General features: G+C 42.8%; 1 protein-coding gene across 1 annotated transcript in view; it reads left to right on the top strand.

Annotated features, from left to right (window-relative positions):
* LOC140694988 (trafficking protein particle complex subunit 9-like) overlaps window positions 1-23,240 on the top strand; it is a 67,875-nt gene extending 44,635 nt beyond the window's left edge. Inside the window, exons 4-5 of the mRNA XM_072957978.1 lie at window positions 21,019-21,590; window positions 22,984-23,240. Of these exons, the coding sequence (XP_072814079.1) occupies window positions 21,019-21,343 (325 nt within the window). The 3' untranslated portion in view covers window positions 21,344-21,590; window positions 22,984-23,240. The remainder of the gene's footprint in view (window positions 1-21,018; window positions 21,591-22,983) is intronic.
* The last annotated feature ends 241 nt before the right edge of the window (window positions 23,241-23,481 follow it).

Below are 23,481 nucleotides of genomic sequence, written 5' to 3'. Positions count from 1 at the left end.
AATTTTATTAAATCTTATACCTTTAATTTTTATATTTATTAAGTTTAATCAATAATTCTTATTTCTAGAAGGAGTGACAGAAACCTTTTTTTTGTGGGTGTACATTGTATATAATTTTATAGAAGTCTCTAGGATGTCCAAGTTTCAGCCAAAGAGCTTAGGCCCTTCTCGATTTTTAATTTCATTAATTGGTCTGTTGTCCCAATCCTTGATCAAGTATTTCAGTCTACATATAAATATATTTTAAACTGTGGTAAATAAAACGGACTTGTTTGAACTTTAATGTTGGGGGGGAGTAGGTGAACTCTTTGGCCCTTTTTTTTTTAACTTTATGTAGTGTAGTATCAAAACCCTGTATGTAAATCCAAAAATGTCCATTTTATTGATCTCATTCAAAATAACCATATAAAAATATTTATCCTTTTGGGATAAGCCACTTATCTGTTTTTTTGACATTTTTACAATCCTTTTTCCAGTTATTCAACCTAATTAACATTAATTATACTAAGTTTTTATTAGCATCTCTAGAAACATTTATCAGAAAGGAAAAACAAAAATGTAGCTTTTCAAACCAGTTATATTTTTATATCTGAGTTCTTAGGTTAACCATTAGATATATTTTTCTGCATTTAAACTTTATTTTAATAGGTACCAATAAAACAGCCATTTATAATGAGATCTCTTTAAACTTTCACCAATTAAAAAGTTTTTCCAAATTAAAAAATCCATCATATGGCCATCAATTTATATAGATATAAATATATATATATATATATATATATATATATATAGTGATTTTAAACCAATAAGATGAAGAGGCCCTTCCACATGAGAGTCGGGGTGTTGCCTAAATAAAATTCAAAGGTTTACTCTCCAAAAGCTTAAAGCCTTCGTGGTCCAGGCTGATGCAACAAAGTTTAAGATGGCAAAATATCTGAAAATTGGTACAATCAAAGAATTGCTTAGAATCCCAATTTATTTGCGTGGCCACCGTATGTACACAATACTTGAAACTTTTGTATGGCAGAGTCCAAGGTTTCCTTTAAAAACTAAACTAAACATATATATACTTACATGCACACACTTAAAACATCCAGAGAAAGATAAAACGTTTACATTTCAAGGACACAGGAAGAGAAATCCAAGTTCCCACTAAAGGGGATTTTGTTTTTATAAGTTCAGAATGCCAAAAAATGATTTTATCAGGCCTGGTTATTTCCAGAGTGAGTTTTTTTTTTTTCTTATTCCCGATTAATGTTGTAAGTTTTGTATGTACATAAATCTGGCTGGGGTTTTACTTGGAGACTGGCAATCTGTCATTTCTTTTTCTTTTCTTTTCTGTTCTTTATTTTTTTTTTGAAAGTTCTATTCCCCATTGTAAGGTCGGGTTCTCAGAATAAATTTGCTAGTAAGATTTCCCACAGGGACAACTCTGTGGCATGAAGTCTTTGTGTCTACCACTCCTGGAAGATTCCCTGTCACCCGAGAATGCTGTTACCAGCCAGGAGGATGGTCCAAAATTTGGAGTTGAAAGTTTCCTCATAAGAGTTTTACTTTTATCCTGAAAAATTCAATGGAGGTAACCAAATTGAGGAAAACATTAGACCAGCCTCTAACCTAACCACTCAGTCCTGAACCCAGTGTCTTTCAACTTGGACCCACTCGGGATGTCTCCACTGGGTGGGTAATTCACCTCAGGTTCTTTCAACTGGAGGGCCACGTACCTGGATACACCGCCAGATAAAACTTAGGATCATCAACCAATATGTGAGATCTGAGAACCAGGAGAGACTCAGCCAAATTCATCTGGACCCCCCGAGGAGGCGGATGAGCACAAAGGGCCACTGCTGGTACCAAGGCTCTGGTTACTTGGAGAGTTCAGGTGGAGAGAAATCTGCTGTGGTGCTTCATGGTGTCCAAAGCTGTTGACTGAAATAAACATGCAGCCTAAAAGTTAAGAGTTATGTTTCATTTGGCGGGAGGACTCGAGCCAGGATGACCGTCTCTCAGAACTCTCTGAGGGACTGCTCCCAAGAGGTTGAGGAAGAGCTAGGATATATAGGAGCTTTACAACAAAGACCAGGTTGTTGGAACAATAAAAGATTACTTGTTATCTAAAGAAAGCCAGGTATCTCAAGTTCAAGAATTTAGTGATTTTGTATGAATGGGAGGAAGCAAATATTAGGACTCACTGAATTCATTTTTTAGACAAGCACCTAGCTATCTCGGGCCAGTAGCCCGTCCTTTCTTATTCTGAGTCTGCTCAGAGGGCACCATTGTGAGTTGCTGCAGTGGCTGGGCTGCAGGCCTGTCCTCGCCGGGGAGTGGCGGAAGCCTTTAATGACTTGGTATCAGTATTCTTTGTTTACTGACATGGTTGCAGTATTCTCATTCACATTGTAGTATTTTCGTTCACAGACCGAATATGGATAATCTGCAAACTTGGAAAGCAACCGAGATGGAATTACTGCAGATACCTTCTGCTTTAATAAGCCGTGTGCAAACATAAACACGGAGGAAGCATACACTTGGATTTGGAGGTGTAGGAAAGGGATCCTGCACATTGCAGGAGAACGCAATGCAGAATTCCTTAAGTCCAACTTTCTTTACTGTAGTGGTTTCTGAGAACAGTTTATGGTAATTAAACAACATTGACAAACGGTGGCACACATTGCTTTTAAGAGATGGCCGGCTGCAAACTTTTATATTGGACAGGTGGAATTCATAGGCAAGTGGTCAGGTGGATGGGAGAGAGATGGAGCCAAGGCCTGGGCCCAGATTCCGGTTTAAATTGCCATTTCTTCACCATAGGGCCTTGGAATAGAATGCATACTCTCAACCTGTTGGTGAATCTGTGAAATGGGCATGATAATATTCATTTCTTCCTGGGATTGTTGTAAGATCTAAAGAGTATTATAGCACACATGAAGCATTTAACACCCTGGCACTTAGCAGTGTTCACTGTGTGGGGCCGCCCCGCTTAGCGTGCGTCAGAGCCGTAAAGGCAGCATTTGTCTGTTGAGGATGCACTTGTAGCCCCTTGGCTAGGTTGTGAATTTGTTGATTTCCTTTAATACTTGTAACTCTGTGTGACATGGGCAGTTATTTTCATGGACAGATGAGGAATCTCAGGGTAAAGAAGACTGTGTAATTTGCCCAAGGTCAGACCATAATTTTGGGTGCAGGGGCCTCAGTTCAGCATGGGCCCCTGGGCCTTCTGCTCTCTCCGTTCAGCACCAGAGCCAGATATGGAGTTGGCTGTTTCCCTGCCCAGAATATCCGGCAGGACCCAAGACACACCTGGCCCTGTGCTGCTTGAGCAAAAACTCCGGAGGAGAGGCAGTTACAAAAGGGATAAACATAAAAACATACGACAGCAAACTGTGATCAGCTCTGAGAAGGAAAGGAACACGTCTCGCCGTACAGAGCTGGGAGCTTTCCCGTCTGGGCTGCTCTGGGGGCGTTCATCTCAGCTAAACAAGTTCTGCTGTTGCAGCAAGGCAGGAAGGCAGGGCGCGTGTGGGCAGGTAGACAGGGCCTCATTGATCGTACTCATTCCCCATTAAGCGGCAGCTTTCACGGGCACTTACCTAGTAAACATTGGCCATAATCTTCACGCAATTTGCTTGGTAGTTTTATTGACCCCAGCTTTGAGATGAGGTCATTGAAGCTGGGGAGTTTGCTGCATGCCCGTGATTACCTTGCAAATACCCCCACTGGTCTTTCAACCCAGACTGGTGTGGCTGTCATGCCCCATCCCTGTGAATGGCATCGTGTAGCTTCTCCCAAGTGGCCCAAATGACTGACATTGATATGCTTAATTCGTAGGAAATGGTATGTGGCAATAAGAGAAAAAGGTAGTAAGAAATTGTTTGGAAAACAAGAAAAAAACCTATTCTTCCCCAGCTGGGGGAGCGTAACCTGTATCACCCACCCTAATCACTGCCTGTCACCTCCTCCCTGAGGATTCTGTGTTCAGAAGCCACTCTGAGCCTTGGGAGAACATTTTTCCTCATGACACTTTTGACTAGGACCCGCGACATCTCTGTCCCTGGTTAACACTCTCTTCAAAGCCGTTTAAATTTTTTGCAGGTTCCTCCACTCTGATGTAAGAATACCCTGTATAACTTCTTGATGCAGCTCCTTAATGAAGATCTTGTGATGGAAACCTAGCCAAAACTGGGATGTATGCACATAGTGACTGCAACTTCAGCACATTGTGAGTTCATAATCAGAGGGGTGGGTGACTCAGGAAAGGCTTTTTTAAGGTAACAAGGGGAAAGTGAAAGGACGCTTGCTGTGTGAGAAAGAAACATCTCGGTCACAGCCAGCAAGACACCTGTGTTCATGATGGGGTGTGGCGAGTGCAGAGTTCTCACAAAGAAAGAAGTGATGTGATGGGAGGGAGGACAGTTGGGTAATTTATTGGGGAGGAAAAAAGTGGGCTGAACATTTCCTGGTTGAACAAGAGGATTGTGACATGACGTGCTTGTATTTTGGAGAGAAGGGTTTTGTGGGGACAGGCCTAGGAGTACGCTGTATGGCTGGGGAGTCAGCACAACAGAGAAACACAGAGAACCGGGCAGACCCCAAGGCCCAAGCTGGGGGAGAGGCTGCCCGCAAATTGGAACCCTGGAAGCTGGTTCTGTCCCTTAGCTGGGGCCTCAGACCTCACTTCACAGCCCAGTCCTGTTGATACAAGAATAAAAAACGTTGGGCATGAGAAGGGCTGTGTCCCAGGCTTTCGTTGAGCCCCTGGGATGTGCCCCACCAGATTTTGTTCTTTGACTTCATGCAGTAAAGAATTCAAGAGCAAGCTAGTGTTGAGTAAAGGTATATATATTCAGACAGATACATTGAAATGCAAGAGAAACGTCACGAGGTGTGGGGGTTTCATGCACAGATTGGAAGTAGGTACACACTCCACAGACAGAAGGTCTGTCTTCTCCAAAGAGGGACAGAGAGTGGTGACCGCGAGGTGGCGCTGTGTTGCTTGTTTTCTTGGGCTTGGTGGTTTCATATGCTAATAAGTAGAAGGACCAGCCTTAGGGCAAGGGGCTAGGATTCCCTGGGAGTTGGCCATTTCCCACCCTTTGACCTTTTGTGGCTATCATTGGGACTGCCATGGTGCCTGGGGCATGTTATTCACCAGGTTACTATTACAATGGATGTTTACTGAAGCTCAAGATCTGCTAGAAGTTAAATCTCTTCATCCTGAGCCTCAAGGCCTATTGGGGGTTGAATCCTTCACCATTTTGATGTCAATTGCTGCGGCCTTCCTTGAATGGCTGTGCTCTTCCCCCTTCCATCCTGTATCACTGTGATGACACAAAGACAGCAAAGGCCGGGCCCTAACCGTGCTCCTGCATTTAACGGCAGGAGGTGTGGTGTGGGCTTATGATGACTCTGAGTGGTGAGAAGGATGTTTCAGATTTTCCCACGTGAGACATGGGGATTTACCAGCAGCCTCCCCAGATTTATCTCACGGGCATTATCGCTTGTGTTGTTATGGAAACAAAAGGCCAGCCAAGAAATAAGAATCACACAGAGGGTTGGAGTACTGAGATTTATTACGCTGGCGGGCTCAGAGGGGTTTCTTTTCCAAAGCTCTGAGCACCTCCAAGACGTGCACATGAGGTTTTATAGGGTTAATTACAAGTATGGGGCTATTACCCAATAAGGCTCAAACAACAAAAAGCAAGGAATCAGTACACTGAAGCTTATCAATTTGGAACAGATCACGTTACTGACAACTGTTGACCTTGGATTTTCGGGTTAGCTTATTAGCCCAGTAAACTGACACTAAACTTCAGATTTACCAGGTACCCCAGCAAAACTTAGATCAGGAAACCGACACTTATCACACTTTGATTTGTGACTTAGCTTGTTAGCCCAGCTGGGGTTTTCCTTCAGTGTCACATACCTTTTGAATTTTTCTTTTTTTTAATATTTAATCCAAATTTAATATCAGGGTTCTTTGGGAAAGAAATTTCTCTTTTTCTTTTCTTTGGTGATCTTTTAGGGGGGCAGTTAATTAGATGTATGAACCTGTTAGTGGAAGCCCTGGGGCTTCAACCCAGGACCCCGTGCACGCTAAGCACACGCTCTACCACCCGCCCCATCATCTTTTCTTTTTGGTTTCGCTGCCAAGAATCCTACAGCTGAATTTCTAGTCAGCCTTAACACTTGCCCTGACTTCATGGAATCCATTTTTATGAGTTTACTTCCCCCTGGTTTCATTTAAGTATTGAATCTTCATTTTCTCTTCACTCTCAGTTTTGCCTTTTTGTTGTTATGGTTGTTAAGCTGTGTTTAACAGAATTGCTTAAATTCTCTTTTAGCAAGAGGCTGAATGTAAATAAATATGTAAGCAAACAGCACAATTAAATGCTTTTATACATTCTGAGCTGTTTAGTAGTAACTTAAAAACCGAATTGAATATTAAAGTGATAGCATTTTAAAAATATTTTTTAATTTTTCATAAAAATATAGCTGATTTAAAATATGATATTAGTTTCAGGTGTACAATAGATGCTCCATTTATAGTTACTGTAAAACATTGTCTGTATTCCCTGTGTTGTAAGATACATCCCTCTAGCGTGTTTACATTACATGTTGCAGTTTGTATAAGAAAGTTGGGTAACGCAGAGTCTGGAACGTGGCTGTGTATGACTCAGGTTCACGCTCACCCTGCCTGTCAGAGCTCAGGCCTTCACTCCTTTCTGCAGGGGAGCGAGTGGAGGCAGCTCTCATCAGCGCTGTCACCACCCTCTGAGTGGCAGTGACAGCAGTGACTGTGTGTGGACGTGCAAATTGTTTTTCCAAGAGCTTTATATGCGTTTCTGCATTTAATAATTAAAGCCCTCCTGTGAGGAAGCGTTTTAAGTTTTTAATGCATAATACATTTTATTTTGATATTGATAGATTTCAAACCTCTGGAAAATTTACAGGAGTAGTACAATAAACGCTTAGATACAGTTCACTTTAAAGGGCACTATTTGGCTTTTTGTGTCTGGCTTATTTTAGCATAAAATTTCAAGGTTCATCCATAATTGTAGCCTGAATCAGTACTTTATTCTTTTTGCTTGATAATATCCTTTTCCTTTTTTTTTCGTTTTTGGTCTATTTAAAAATATTTTCATTGAAGTCTTGTTAGTTTATAATTTTGTGTTAGTTTCTTGTGTACAGCACAACACTTCAGCTAAATAGGAACCTACCTGTATTCATTTTCATCCTCTTTTTAAACATAAGTTACTATAAGATATTAAATATATTCTCCTGTGCTATACAGTATAAACTTGCTGTTTATTCTTTACATACTCAGTATCTGCAAATCTTGAACTCCCAATTTATTCTTCCCACACCCTCTCCCCACTGGTAACCATAGTTTGGTTTCTATGTCTCTGTGTCTGTTTCTGTTCTGTAGATAAGTTTATTTTTTTGTTTCTTTCTATTTTTTTTTTTTAGAGTCCACATGTGAGCAATCTCATATGGTATTTTCCTTTCTCTTTCTGGCTTACTTCACTTAGAATGACATTCTCCAGGTCCATTGATGTTGCTGCCAATGTCATTATTTTATTATTATTTTATGGCTGAATAGTAGTCTATTGGACAAATATGCTGCAACCTCTTTATCCAGTCATCTCTCAGTGGACATTTCGGTTGCTTCCATGTCTTGATATTGTAAATAGTGCTGCTGTGTACATTGGGGTGTAGGTGTCTTTTTCAATTAGGGTTCCTTCTGGATATATGCCCAGGAGTGGGATTGCTGGGTCATCTGGGAGGTCAATTTTATGTCTTTAGAGGAACATCTATACACTTTTCCACAATGGCTCCACCAAACTGTATCCCCACCACAGTGTAGGTGTGTTCCCAATTCTCCGCAGACTTTCCAGTATTTATTGTCAGTGAACTTCTGAATGATGGCTATTCTGACTGGTGAGAGGTGATACTTGATTGCAGTTTTGATTTGCATTTCTCTGATAATGATATTGAATATTTTTTTATGTGGCTACTGTTTGTACGTCTTCATTGGAGAAATGTTTCTTTAGGACTTCTGCCAATTTTTGAATTGAATTGTTTGTTTTTCTTTCTTATTAAGTGTAAAAGCTGTTTACATATTCTGGGAATTAAGCCCCTAGCAGTTTCATTTATTGCAAATATTTTCTCCCATTCCATAGGTTGGTTGTCTTTTTGTTTTGCTTACTGTTTCCATAGCTGTGCAAAAGTTTGTAAGTTTAATTAGATCCCTCTTGTATATTTTTGGTTGTTTTTCTATTGCTTGAGTAGACTGCTCTAGGAAAACATTGCTGAGATGTATGTCACATGTTTTGCCTATGGTTGCTTCTAAGAGGTTTATAGTGTCTTGTCTACATGTTTAAGTCTTTAACACATTTTGTATTCATTTTTGTATATACTGTGAGGGAGTAGTCTAACTTCAATGATTTACATGCAGCTGTTAAGTTTTCCCTACACCATTTGCTGAAGAGGCTGTCTTTACTCCATTGTATTTTCTCACCTCCTTTGTCAAAGTTTCAATGACCAAAAGTTTGTGGGCCTATTCTTGGTAATTTTGTTTATCCGTTCATTGATGGATGGATATTGTTAGTAACTTTTGGCTACTCTGAATGATACTGCTATGAATATTGATGTGAAATTTTTTATGAGAATATGTTTTCATTCTGTTGGCTGTACATTTGCCCCGCCATATCTTTAGTTTCCACTACATGAATCCAGATGGTTGATTGTAAAGGGACTCGAACATCCTTGGATTATGGTATCCAGGGTGTGGGGTTCCTGAAACCAACCCCCCAAGGATATTGAGAGATGACTCTATATGTAGGAGTGGAATTGCTGAGACATATAACTCTAAGCTTTTGAGGAAATACCAGACTTCTCCAAAGAAGCTGCAACATTTTTCCTTTCCCCTGGCCGCATATGAGGTTTCTCTGCCTCCTGAACGACATTTGTTATTGTCCATGTTTTGGTTATAACCATCCTAGTGGGTGTAAAATGAGATCTCATTTTGTTTTTGACTTCCCTAGTGATGCTGAGCATCTTTTCATATGATTATTGGCCATTTGTATATCTATTTAAATTCGTGGTAAATTTAAAAATTGGGTGTATTTTTTTGTATTGTTCAGTTGTAAGCATTCGTTATATATCCTGGATACTACTCTCTTATTAGATACATGCTTTGCAAAATTTTTCTTCTATTCTGCACATTGTCCTTTAACTATATTTTTTTAAACATTAAAACAATTTCTTTACAAGGGAGGTAGTTTGATGTAAAGATTTATTTTATTTTTTTGCAAAGCACGCACTCTCTGACTTGAGATACCCTTTTCCCCTGTCATTTCACTTTCTTGATGATGTCCTTTGTAAGAAAAAGGTTTTAGTTTTGATGAAGTCCAGTTTATCTGCTTTTTCCTTCTATCACTTGTGCTCTTGGTTTTGTATCTAGGAAACCAAAGCCTATCCTAGGCCCACAAAGATTTATACTGTGTCTTCTTTTAGAAAATTTATAGGTTTAATTTTTACATTTCTGTCTGTGATCTATTTTCAATTAATTTTATTTGTTATATAAAATATGGGTGTTCAGATTCCAGATTGATTCTTTTGCCTGCAGATACCCAGCTGTCCCTGAACCATTAGTTGAATAGACTATTCTTTCAATGGAGTGTTTTTGGCCCCCTAGTGGAAAAGTGTCTGTAAATGTAAGTTTTTCCCCGTGGGTTTTTATTGTGTCTCTTAGACTTATTTATCCAAACTTATGCCAGTATCATACTGACTTAGTACTATAGCATTTTAGTACACTTTAAAGTGAGTCCTCCAACTTTACTCTTCTTTTTCAAGGTTGTTTTTGCTGTCCTGGGCCCCTTGCACGTCCATGTGAATTTTGGGATCAGTTTTTCAATTTTGCATAGAAGTCAGCTGGAATTTTGATAGGGATTCCACTGAATATATAGTTCACTTTGTGGATTCTTAACATTTTTAATAATATTGTCAATCATTCCATGAAAATGGGATGTCTTCCATATATGTAGATCTTTTAAAATTTATTCTGGTGATACTTCAAAAAGTTCAATGTACAAATCTTGTAAATTTTTGTTAAATGTATCTCTCACTTTATTTTTAATGCTGTTGTAAATGGAAAGGCTGAATTTCTTATGGGTGGGACTATGTATCAATCTTCTTATTTGTAGAATTCCTTCACAACAAATACCCTTGGTATATATTTGCTACATAAATCTATCCACAACTATTCCCCGCCCCGTGTTATAAGAAACCAAGACCCAAGGTAAGCTACTTGAAAACACCTATGTGGAAGTGAGAAATGAGACCCTTGGGTGGGTCTTTGTGCAGATGATACTGAGAGCTTATTCTGAATGGCTTCTTCTTAATTACTTTTAAACAACCCTTTCAGTGTATTTAGTCAGATACATTAAGATTATGCCCTTTTGATGTGCGGAGTAGCTAAGACTATAATTTTCAAATAAATTCTAGTGAGAGTGTTGTACTTGAAACCTAATTTGCATCAATCTTTGAAGATTTATGTTTCAGGAGCTTTGACTAAAGAACAACTGTCTTTATTCTATAATGAGAACTAAATGCTCAAGCAACATGTAAGAGTTTGAGCAAACTGCCCCCGCCCCGTAGTGCTGGGTGGCTGCAGCTGTAACTGGAGTCAGCACTTACCTCTCCCAGTATGCTTGTGCTGATCTGCTCAAAGTGGTTCGTCCAACAGTTTGTCAGTAGTCTGTTGGACAAAGTCATAAAACATTGATTGAAGGTTGCTAGAATGCAATATATTCTTATTAATATTAAGTAAGCACATATTGAATGCTTACTGTATGATGGAATTGTCCCTCAGCCTCACATGAATATTATTTCTCTTGAAACCTCACATATTTCCTTGTTATTCTCACTTTACAGATAAGGAGACTGAGAATTAGGTCTTCTCTCTTTGGGGGGAGCTCATTATTAATGATGGGCAGTTGTAAGGAAAAAGATATTGATTCATCATGAGAAAACATTTTTGTGAGAGTCAGCAATGAAGAAGATGAACACTGAAGAAGGTGATCATTGTTCGAGTGAGACAAGCCCTGGGTTGTGCGGAGTCAGCATCCCTGTCCTAGACACGGCACGTGTAGAGCTGCGTGGTGGGTGAGGCGGCGCGGCCGTGCAGGGAAAGCGGATGCTGGGGCCTTAGGCTGTGCTCAGGCCTGGTTGGGCTTTCTCCTAAGGGGAGTGAACCATCATTGACAGATTTTAAGTAGGAGAGTGGGGTGCTCTCCTAGTTCATATTTGTCTTCTAGAATGTTTGGAAACATTTAGAAGGCTTGGCAGGAGATGATGTGATGAGTCAGAGTAGGGTGGCTGCGAGGTGTAGCAGTGTCCAATTTTCAAGTGGTTTTCAGGCCCAGGCTTGTGGCTTAGTAGCCGTGTCAGTTTGAATGACGCACGCAAGGAAGTGAAACAATTTATCTAATCAATTGAAGCAGTGATGTACCCAATTCCCAGGACTATTGTGGAGATCCAGTGAGATACACTGTGCAGTGTGCAGCGTGGTCTCCAGCAGAGAGTCAGTGCTGAGTGAGTGCCAGTGAGTATCTGGTAGGTCAGTTGAGGGTAGTGGGACTCGGAGTCTGAGGATATCTGGTCCCTGAAGGAGGGGTCCATTCACATCTGTGAGTGATGGGCCTGAGTTGGGAGACGCAGGGAGACCTTACCCCCCGACCAGGGGCCCTGGTAAGGACGGCTATGGGAGGAACACCGTGAAGTCAGCTCTTTGCATGTGGAGTTGGAGCTGCCTTTGAGACAACTAACTGCAGTGTCACGAGCTTAAAGAGGAGATCTGGGCCCAGGTTGTGCATTTTCCTAAAATCTCAACTCCTAAGGACGCTGAAGTATTGATCACTGAACGTGAAGTCATACTTTAAAGGACAAACGAATAGTAGTATTATCCCTGTCATCAAAGCTCACGTCTATTTATTCATCACTCACTTTGCTAATTGTGTACTTACAGAGCTCACTTCACCGTCCTCCCGTGGGCTCAGGCTCCACAGAAAAGAGCTGGTGAGACTCCCTCTTTTCTAGAATAAGACACATTTAGCTTGTAGCCTTCTGTACCTCGCCAGACTTAGGATATTAGTTTGTTGGTTTAATTGTATTTTCTGTTGGCCATGTCCTGACAGGAGAGAAATTTTACCTCATGGTCATGTTTCAATTAGCTGTTACTGAGAATTGCTGATCTGATACATAGTGTATGTATTATATTAACTTTGTAGAGTAGTTATCATTTTTCTGTCTTTGCCCGTTAATTTGTTTGCCCCTTCAGTGTTCTATTATTTTTGGGGCCTTATTTTTTTTTTAATTAAAAAATGTCTGTTAGCAGTTAAAAAAAAAAGCAAAGAAAAAATGCACATGAGAACTAAATTTAGAAAATGTCTAGTGTGTTTTCTGTCTCGGCAATGGAGGGTTCTAGAAACTCCTGAAAACCTCCATTACACAAGTTCCTTAAAACGCTGATTGAGAAATAAAACCTTCCTTCCTCATCTTTCAAGCTGCACAACTCATTGTCAAGAAAGTGAGGGAAAATTCTCAGAAGCCAAGACAAACGAGAAAGTAGGGTTTCTGAGAGATACGTGAGCGTTAGAAGCCGTGGTGTGCTGGTTGGCTCCTGAACTGATTTTCAGTTGCCTTGACAGGAGGGAAGCAGGTGAGCCCCAGACCTCTCACACTAGGAGTTGGATGGGTGAGAATCTTGCTTTACTAAAGGGTGAAATAGGAAAAAAAAATTCCTCAAGACAAGAAAGTAAGAAAAGTCAATTTTGGTGGAAGAGGGGAAAAATAACAAATCCAAATTAAGGATATAGTTTAAAGCTGTTCTGGCATGAGAGTGACCACAAACTCCTGGCAGAAAACCACAGCTACTCCTTGATTGATAAGTTGTGTTTTGAATGAATCAGTGAACAGCTATTCCGAATAAGGCCTCCAGAGTCTTGTGGATCAAGATACTGGACAGCAAACACCTCTCTTCCAAGGTCTCATTGAAATAACCAGAAAGGTTTTAAAGGAAACTAACAATAATCTGAGTTGTATTTATTGACATTACTATATGCTAAGAATTCAGAGGTGACTATGGAGTTGTCTCCTCTTTTATGGACCTTATTTTCTCTTTGGGGAGAAAAATGACATAGTTGGGTATCTTGGTGGAGGGAGGTGTTAGTCTGTTGCAATTAGCCAGGAGAGGAGATTAAGAAAACAGTGAAGGGTGGGTGAACTTTTTAGCTGAGGACAGTCTTGTTCACTTGGCTTTTAATTGCAGGCTCAATGAGCTGTCACTGGAGGGAATAGATCTTACGGAAAATGGACATAGCTCAAGCCTCTTTGGAATGGACAAGTGAACCTGGAAAAAGACAGTCAAATCTGTGCAGACATTAAAGTTCACTTGAACGTGCTGCATCCCTGAGCCAAAGATAGGACAAATATGCAGCAATTCTTGAGGACAGAAGAGTGGTTTTTAAGGTTCTCCAAGAATGAATCCCATGGAACCGAGATGGCCAGTTGTCAAACTGAGACTTTGTTCTTTGGACGGTGTACCCAGCAAGGGTATTGGCCTTTTATATGTTTCCATTTGTCTTTAATACATGTCTGTTGATGAGGACATGGGCACAAATTTTTGACACCTTGTCGAGGCGATTTTGGATACCTGCCTAGAAGCACGGGCACAGTTGTGGCTGCTTCATACATCTTGCAGCCCATCCCTTTCCCCGGCTCCGTGATCACGGCAGAGTGGTTCCTTGTTGACCTGTCCGTTTCCTCTGTGACATCATAACCCATGAAAAGACCGGAGCATATTAACTTGGATTTGTTAAAGTCAAAGAAACAGATCAAATATGGAGTCAGATTTGTTCTTTCCTATTTCAGTAGTACCATGGAGATGGCAGTTTGGGCAGCTTTTTGTAGTGTCCTGGAGGCTTTCTCTCTCAGCTTCTGGGTGCCTCTATTGAAAACCCTTCATTGCTGTCTGGCCTGCTGGTAATGCACACTGCCTGTTTTGCCCTGAAGATGTGTTCTGTTTATAAACTCATCTCCACTCCTTGGAAAACAACTCAAGAAAAACTCAGTTGGTTTTCCACCAGCCATGGGCAGGGGTGAGGTAAACCGTGTTATTATTTCATAAAATAATAGTAATAATAGTAATAGTCATAGTAGTAGTACTTGTAGTAATAGTAATAATAATAATAATAATAATAATAATAATAATAATAATAATAATAATAGTATTAATAGAAGTCTTAAAACAGGACAGAGCACATTGGAGAGAGTCAAAAAATGCTTTCTGGCTTAAATCAAAAGTGATGACTAGTGATTCCATGGCTGCTGTATTTGCTAAGCTAATTACTCCTTTGCTCCATTACACATTTCTTTTATCTGAAAAAGAAATACAAGGAAATGGTTTAAAAAAAACTCAAACAGAGCACAAAAATACACAAGTGAAAGAAGTTTTCCCTCATCCTCTGTTCTTTCAGCCCTCTCTGGAGATGCCTCTGTTTACTATCCTTTGGGTGCTTTTCCAGATATGCTTTGCACATTCCCACCTATGTATGTAAATTCCTTTAAAATTTTAGTTATTTTTAACTTAAAGGGATTAAAATCCTCAAGTGGCTTCTGGCCGGGTAATATAACAGAACAAATCTGACTCCATATTAGATTTGTTCCTTTGAATTTAACCCTGTGCTCTGTCACCTAGGCTTCATCTTGCTTGTAAAACAATGTTGCCTAGAGCCTGAAATAAACAGGAGAGCCTATTCTGAAGCCTCTGACCTTTAAGGATATTTAACACTTTTTCATTCATTAGAAGATAGCAAATTGCAGAATAGAAAATAACGTTTCTTTTGTTGGAGGTTTACAGGGATCTGACCCACGCAGATAGCTGCAAGAACAAAGGATTCTAACAAGAAGGAATTCCTACACTAAGAAGTTTGCACTAACCAAGCACATAGGAAAGGAGCCTGAATTGTGACTTGGGGAGATGGTTTTCCAGGACATTAGTTTGCCATCTAGGTCTACAGAAACTTGCTATTCCATGCCCCAACATCTGGTCTCCCAACTTATTGGCCTGTCCTGCACTGAGGAGAATGAATTTCGACTTGGTAACACTCCTATCTACCTAGAAAGCTGGGCACTGGAGCTGAGTGTTATGGAAACAGGCCAGCCAAGAAAAAAGCACCAATCGGAGTGTTGGAGTACTCAGAATTATTATGCCGGTGGGCTCAGAGGGGCTTCGGCTCCGAAGTTTTGAGTACCTCCAAGACGTGCACATGAGGTTTTAAAGGCTTGATTACAAGTAAGGGGGGATTAGCCAATAAGGCTCAAAGAACAAAAAGCAAGGAATAAGTACACTGGATCTTATCAATTTGTAACAGATCACATTACTGACACTTGTTGAGCTTGGAATTACGAGTTAGGTTGTTAGGCCAATAAACTGACACTAAACTTCAGATTTACGAGATAGCCCAGCAGAATTTAGATCAGTAAACTGACACTTATCACACTTAGATTTGTGACTTAGCTTGTTAGCCCAGCTGGACTTTTCCTTCACATGAGGACAGCTCTCCCACACCCAGGGAACTACTGTGAGCCCTTGATGTTTCCACTAGGGTGGGTATGGTTTACCCAGGAGGGATGGGGACTATGCACCAACACTCAGGCAGTCTGCTTTGTCTGGGGCTCTGATCTTGTACCATCCCGCTCCCCGCCAGCCCAACACCTGGGACAGTGGAGCTAAGGCAGAGATCCTGCCTGCCTGTTTCCCAGCGTGTAAAAGGGGAATATGTGCTCTTCCCAAGGTAGTTCTGAGCGACAACACCTGCGGGTGCTTGGTTCTCAGAGCAACAGAAAACCCAGCTCCGCGTGGGGGCAACGGGTGTGATCTCCCTAGGGTTTCTGCAGAAGCATCGGACGGAGGGTTGGATCACGGTGGTAAAATTGAGCTGAGGGGCTTGAAGGGTAACAGAAGGTACAGAGGCAGGTCTGCCGCCTAGGGGTGCCCCAGAGGTAAAGCTTTTTTTCTCCAACTCCGCTAAGACCCTCCTTTCTCCAGAGCCCTTCCTTCTCTCTGCTCATCCTGTCCATCTGTATCCCTCCAATTTTCCCGTCCTCTCCACCCGCTCCCATCTTCTCCCTCCCTCGCTGTCCCACCTTCTCTCACAGAACCCAGAGGATCGCTGGCCCTCCTGCGCATGCGCAGTCAGTGCCAAGTGGTCCGCTGGTTGGGAGCTCCATATCCGAGCCGGGGATCGGGCCCAAAGGCTTCTCAACTACGTCGCCCGGTAGGCCTTTGGTTCCTGCCTGTTGCCGGGGCCTCTGACTGTGGAAGTGCAAGGTGGGGGGCTCCCAGGAAAGGGGTCAGACGGCTGCGGGAGGGCGGTCCGCCTGTCACAGACCCCAAGGGCGCTAGTCAGCCCGTGTTCAGATGAATTGCTCAGGCCAGACCCCTCTGCCAGCGCCACCTGCCCCGGCGCCCCGGCCACAGTGTCCAGGGCCTGGTGTGCACCTGCCACCTCTCACCCAGCCGGGATCCCCTCAGTCCGCGGCTGGCGTCCCATTCCCCTCTCCCTCCCGCTAGTCCTCTCCTCCCGGGCTTCCTCTCCTCGTCCGCCGGCCCGTCCCCGCCCCTGGGCGGGCTGTGTCCCGGACGGGCGGGGTCTGCGGACCCGGACGGGGGCGGGCGCCTGGGACTGGGGCTGGGGCTGTCCTCCGAGCGAGGCTGCAGCCCGCGTCCCCCTCCCCGCTTTCCCTGCCCCGCGACCCCGGGGCTGCCCTGCTCTCCCTTTCCCGCTGCCTGAGGACCAGCTCTGTGGCGTGGGCGCTGCTACCTGGGCTGAAAGCCTCCGGCTCTAACGCCCAGCTTCTCCTGGTGGAGTTGGGAAAAGGGAGCGTCACTGCTAAGCGAGGTTCTGTCTCCCCCCTCCATGTTTCTGCCGCAGGTAAGTACCTTGAACACTTTCAGGTGTTATGATGGAGGTGCTTGGTGATGTCACGTGTTTTTATATTGAGAGGGATTGCAGTGGTGAAAGCAGGGCTTGGTTCTGTTAAAAATGTGCTGAAGGCATGAGGCTGTGAAATCCTCCTTCCTTCCCTCTCCCAGGGTGAAAGGAGTGATCCTCGATTTTCAAAAGATAGTTACAGTCCCTAACTAGCCCAGCCCAGCTAGTGTGTGTTAACAGGAACAGCACCACCAGAGGCCATGGAGACCCAGGGATATTGCAGTCCTAAAGTGCTCCTGGCATAGTTTGGCTTGTTTAGGTTTTTTGTTTTTCTTAAATTGTGGGACAGACTAGTGTATAAACTGAAAAATAATTGTCAAGAAATAATTTTCATAGGACAGTTTTATTATGATATAGTTCACACACCATGAATTCCATCCATTTAAATGGTACAATTCAGCAGCTTTTTGCATATTCACAGTGGTGCATGCATTATTATTCCAGAACGTTTTCATCACTTCAGAAAGAGCAGTGGAAATGAATGACCTATCCACCCCACCCAAGTGGTGGTTCTAAAGAAATTTCTTGGCTATTCCTGACCATAAATTAACTTGTTATATTCCAAGAAAAATCTGGTAGGAATTCTAACCAGAATTGAAATGAATCTGTCTATCAAAACAGGAAGAATTTATACCTTTATGGCATAAACTTCTTCTACCCATGAATATATCTGGGACCCTATCTTTTCATCTGACCAGAGCCTGGCCCATGTGAAGTCCTCACTACTTTTTGGGCTTGTGAATGATGAGATTCTATACATCGTTAGTTGCAAGTGTAGCCTTTCACAGAAGAGAAAATTAACCTCAGTGAAGCAAGTGACTCTCTGATGGTCAGAAAGAGTGACAGCCAGTGCTGGAGTGATCCAGTGGACTTGGTGTTTGCAGCTAGATTTCTCGACCACCTACAGTTAAGGGGATTAGAGAGTTCTTTTATTTTTTCTTAATGGCATTGCATTTATTTTTACTTATTTTTTAAAATTATTTTTTATTTAAGTGTAGTCAATTTACAATGTTAGTTTCAAGTGTACAGCAGAGATTCAGTTATAAACATATGCATATGTATATATATATATGTTTTAGATTGTTTTTAGTATAAATCACTACAAGAAATTGAATATAGTTCCCTGTGTTATGTAGCAGGTCCTTGTCATTTATTTTATATTTACTAATTTTTATCTGTTAATCCCCCCTTTCCTGCCTGCTAAACACAGTTTGCTTTCTATGTCCATGAGTCCATTACTAGGAGCACCGTTTTTCCTAGTAATATATGCTCTTTTGCTGCTTTCAGTTTCAGTAATTCCATCTTATCTGTGGGCGCTTTTCTTCTGGTGGCCTTAATGTGGTTTGCACACGTGGTAATAGAGATCTGTATTTGGGAGAACCCCAGGCCTCGTGTAGTCCCTGGTACAGAGTGCCCACTGAATTGATGCTTGAACTGGGAAAAAAGCACAGTAAATGTTGGAATTTCCACTATGGTTGAGAATTCTATAACCTCTTTTGACAAACTTAATATTGGCTGCACCCATTCTGGGTAATTTGGTGGAAATTCATGTTATGGTGGTGAAGAGACGGGGCCTTGTATGCTTCTTCTCTTTCTGTTTTCTAACACTCATTCTCCTGGGCCTTTCAGATCCTCCCCTAGAAGTGCCAGGTCTGGCTTGGTGCTGCGCTGAGGCAATATTTGTTAATAAGGCCCTTTCCTCATCTCTTCTGAGCCTCCGGTTCTTTCTCTGCACAATGAGGGCTTAGACTAGATAACTACTTTTCAGTTTCTTTTAAAGCCATGTTTCCTTTGAGAAACAGAAAATGCAAATCTCTCCTCTCAAACCAACCCTTTAGATTTTGAAAAATCCTCCAAGGAGTGACATAGCTCTTTGTGGAAAATGAATGTGATTGTGATTCCAGGTGACACAGAAAAGACTATTCAGAGATTGATTGCAGGGAGAGGGCAGGAAAGGGGCAGTATGTCACACTTTCTAGTGTGAGCACTGGAGCAGGGGCTTGGATTTAAATACGGTGTCTGACGTGGCCTCTCTCTAATCTTGTAGAATGTGATAAACTTCTCTACCTCAGTTTCTTGATGTGTCAAGTTGGGGTGATAATATTTTAAGGCTTTTGTGAAACATTATGCAAATAAGCCATTTGTGTATGGGTAGAAACAAGACCTGCTAGGGATTCAGGGATTTGTTTAAAAAAAAAAATCTTGTCCATAGCACTCTGTCTGTGTGTATTTAGTAGTTCCTGAAGGGTGAGGGTGAGTCTAAAGTCCATCGTGGGACAGGTGGCCCATGATTCTCTGTGCCCCTGAATGCCCCCTCCTCCCCAGTCCTCTTCCTCAGTCCAGGATGAAGTTCCCTAGTAGATTTACTCAGAGGTCTTGTGAAAATGGCTATTCATTTTATTGTTTCACCAAGAAGGGCTGCCATCATGATCTCTGTGGTCAGGTTTTGAAGGGCTGCCATCATGATATCTGGTAAGAATTCTATGGAATTGGGTGTTTCTATTTAATGAAAAGAAAAAAATTACAAATAGAAAATTAGAACAAGGATGGTCACATGGGCTCTTGGAAGTGGACACCATTAGAAGTTGGAGGGACTAGTGGGCTCAGTGGGAATGTTAACTGAGTGTATCTCATGGGCTGGGCATTGTCCTATTTGTACTGTGTGTTCCTTATTTGAGACAGTGAGCTCACCTAACCTCGAAAACCTCTTTAAAAAATTAGACTTTTTATTTTGAGATGTAATGTAGATTCCCATGTGGTAGTAAGAGATAATATGGAGAGAGCCTATGGACTCTTTGCCCAGTTTTCCTTAATGGTTCCATCTTGCAATATTGGGGTACAATTCATTACTGACTCACTAACAATTTGAGGTTTGTGTTATTGCCCTCATTTCTATCCACGATTAAATTGGGGCTTAGAGAAGCACACAGGCCTGCCCAGGTCACCCACATTGTTAGTGCAGAGTCTGGTGAACGTGGGCTTGGGATTTCCAGGAAGTATCATTATGATGTTCTTTGGCAGGGAGCAGCATTCACTTTGCTTGTTTATTCATTCATTCAAAAAACATTTATTGAGTAAATTCTGTGGGTCAGATGCTTTCTTAGGGTTATCTGATTCTTCAGCAGTACTGAGAACCAGGTAATGTTTATATTTTTTAAACTGAGAAAATTAGCTCTGAGAGGTTATAACTCCCCCAAAGGAAGAATAGCTCATAAAGGGGGGATAGTACATTTGTACAGTCACCACTTTTTATGCAGGTGGTACCCTAGGCATTTTACATTTGCAAACATCCGTAATCCAGATATATTCTTGCAAGGCAAGGATTTTTTTTAATTGATGTATAGTCAAGTTTACAATGTTGTGTCAATTGCAAGGTGTTTTTTGACTTTTGAATTAAAAAATACTTTTTCAGGAGGGAAATTAGGTGTATTTATTTGTTTGATTATTTAAAATGAGGTACTGGGGTTTGAACCCAGGACCTCGTACATGCTAAGCATGTGCTCCACCAATGAACAGTACCCTCTACCCCAAGGCAAGTTTTCTTATCCATTACTATGAAGCTAAGGGGTTCAAATCAATTGAATAGAATTCCAGATCTTTTGATCCTACTGTGGTCCTTTTCTTTATATTCTGCTGAAGGGGTTTGGGGAAAGCATATCCTTTGTTCATTTCTTTATTCAGCATTTTTGAGTAGTGACTTCATATCAGAGCCTTGCTAGGTGCTTGGAAATATAAAATAAGAAATGACATTTCTCTGCAGGGGCAGGAAGCCTAGACCAAAAACTGGGTAATGTGATCCGAGCTACAGTAGCCATGTGCAGACTATGAGGACAAACTGTACCCCCGGATTTGCTTTGGCTTCCCTTGCCTTCTGTCTGGTACACACCAGGTCACCGCAACCCAGATGGGCCCATAGCACACAGCAGAGTATGTACCTCGATCTCCTCTCCTGTCTCGGCAGGGCCTGCAACATGAGCATCCCTGACTACGTGCAGTGTGCTGAGGACCACCAGACTCTTCCCGTTGTAGTCCAAACCATGGAGATCATCTCAGAGGAGAATATCTTTTGCATCTATCAGCTACTCACCTCGGTGAGCCATATCAGCCCATGTGGCTCCCAGTGGACACTCTGTATCCACTACAGGCACCGCTATGTGCCCGAGAATGGGTGGAGCGTCTTCCAGAAACACTGCAAGGTCGTGGGCCTTGTCACCATTACCGACTGTCTCTCTGCCAAGGCCTTGGAGAAGCTCCACGTGCAGAGGAGCTGTATGGCACCTCGATAATGACTCTCAGCTCTTTGTCTTTGTACTGCATGTGGAGGAAGTCGAGCAGCCGCGCACCGACGTTGCCTTCAAATTTAGAGGACTGCAGGGTGGTGGAGAAGAGGATCGAGGACTTCACTGAGTCACTCTTCATCTTGCTCAAGTCCAAGTGGCTGGATGGTGGCCCCAAGAATTCTGGGGACAAGATTCCCCTCCTCTGCATCCTGTTTGAGAAGGAGGACTTCATGGGACTGGACACAGACAGCAGGTAAGTTTACCTGGAGGCCAGTCCACCCTGGCTTTGTGCCGGATTGCTTCCCTACATCCAGAAAGGGATCAGCAAGGAAGAAGTCTGTCTTGTAGCCAAGGGGGGATGGAGATGCAGCCCGCCGGTTTCCAGACATTTCAAAGTGAATCCGCCTTTGTTTCAGAGAGATCCTTTTAGGGTTAGTGTGGACACTTACTCCCGCTTTACAGCCATGACCATGGTGGGACCCCTGGGGTTGCTGTCCAATAAAGTAGTCAAAGCCACTGATGCTAGGAGCACTGGGGAGGAGGCTGGACTGAGCTGAGATGTGCTGTAGGTCAAATGCACATCAGACACTGAGGCTTGTCTAGTAAAAGTATATAAACTATCTCTTTACTTCCTATATTGCTTACATATCAAAATGATAGTATTTTACATACAGTAGATTAAGTAAGATCTGTTCTTAAAATCAGTTTCTAGTATTTGTTTTTTGTTTGTTGGTTTGTTTCTTTGTTTACCATTTTAAACGTGGCAAATGGGAAACGTTATTTACATGGCTCTCATTTCATTTCTGTTGGGCAGCCTGTCCTGGAACAGTCCCATCCCTTTGCTTACAGATGAGATGCTTAACCCCGAGAGGCGGAACGAGGAGCTGGTTGAGCTGGGGCTGGAGCCGGTGTCTCCTGCCTCCCAGGCCCAGCACCTATTCTGCTCAGGCCCTCTCTTCTTGCCCGACAGCCTCCATGCCAAGTTAGGACATCAGAAACACCGCCGGGGACTTCCGAATGAACTCCTTATGCAGGGAAAGGCGTATCACGGTGTATGGGACAGAGCAGGGAAATGTTCATTCTCACTTTTTCCCTGTGATTAAGTCAACGGCCCCACATTGCCTCGGAAGTACAGACGAGCTCTTCTGGGCTGCCTACCCCCCCCAACTTCAGCTCTGTTTCCCGGTGTATCTGTTGTGCTGTCCCTCGGGCAGAAGAGGGTGAGATGCCTTTTCCGAGACGTGGAAACCTTTGCTGGGGAGAGTGAGGGAAGCTGTGTTCCCCCGGCCTACGGCCTCTGTCCTTGAGTCTGGAGAGGGCTCATGGTGGTCCCACAGGTGACGGTCGGAGAACCTGGCACATGTTTCTGGGCCCGCTGTGAAGGAAGTGCTCTGTGACTCTTGAACTTAGCTAAGATCAGATCCTACTCTCTGGTTGTTGGTAAGTTGGAGGAGAAGATGCTAGAGAATTGATAAAAAGAATGTCTAGACCAGCCCTGTGAGTGAGAAGCACAGGGGACACGAGTCCCACCTGCGAGAGACAATGTAGCGGGCTCTGGATGAATTTTCTGTTCCTCCCAGACATACCTCTATGACTTAAGGAAGGGGGAGGCATGCTGTAGCCATGATCTGTACTTGTCCTCTCAGGGCCCTGTGATCTACATGCCCGCACTCCCCATCTGCTTCTTAAGATGAGCTGGCATGTATAGGAGCCTGGGCACTGCTGAGGGCATAGCTGCCAGCACCGTGCTACACCAAGTCTGGCTCCGTTCACCTCTCCTGTCAACACCTGCTGAGGCCCCAGGCATTAGTCAAGGTAGGTGCATCGGTGCAACATAAGCAGGGACCACTTCTCCCCCTGGACAGACTGGTGAGTGAGCAGTGGAAGCCTGGAGCCCTGCCCCAGCCCCCACGCCAGTGCCTCCTCTTTTGTCATAGGAGGCACTGGTGATATTTTTGCTCAACAAATGCTTGTCTCTGAGTCTGCAGCCCCACCAGAGAATGCCAGATTGTTTTTGTCTTTTGAAGTCTGCCCTTGGGACTTGGCGGAGTATCCGGATGTGTAATTAGCCCACAGTGGTTGACACTGTCCCCATTGTTTACCCAGAACCTCGTGTACCAGGCATGGCTCCCAGTATCGAAATA

This window comes from Vicugna pacos, unplaced genomic scaffold, assembly GCF_048564905.1.
Source record: "Vicugna pacos unplaced genomic scaffold, VicPac4 scaffold_117, whole genome shotgun sequence".
In the NCBI taxonomy this organism is placed as follows: Eukaryota; Metazoa; Chordata; class Mammalia; order Artiodactyla; family Camelidae; genus Vicugna; species Vicugna pacos.
The sequence above is the reverse complement of the archived record's forward strand: the minus strand, read 5'-3'. Positions and strand labels throughout refer to the sequence as shown.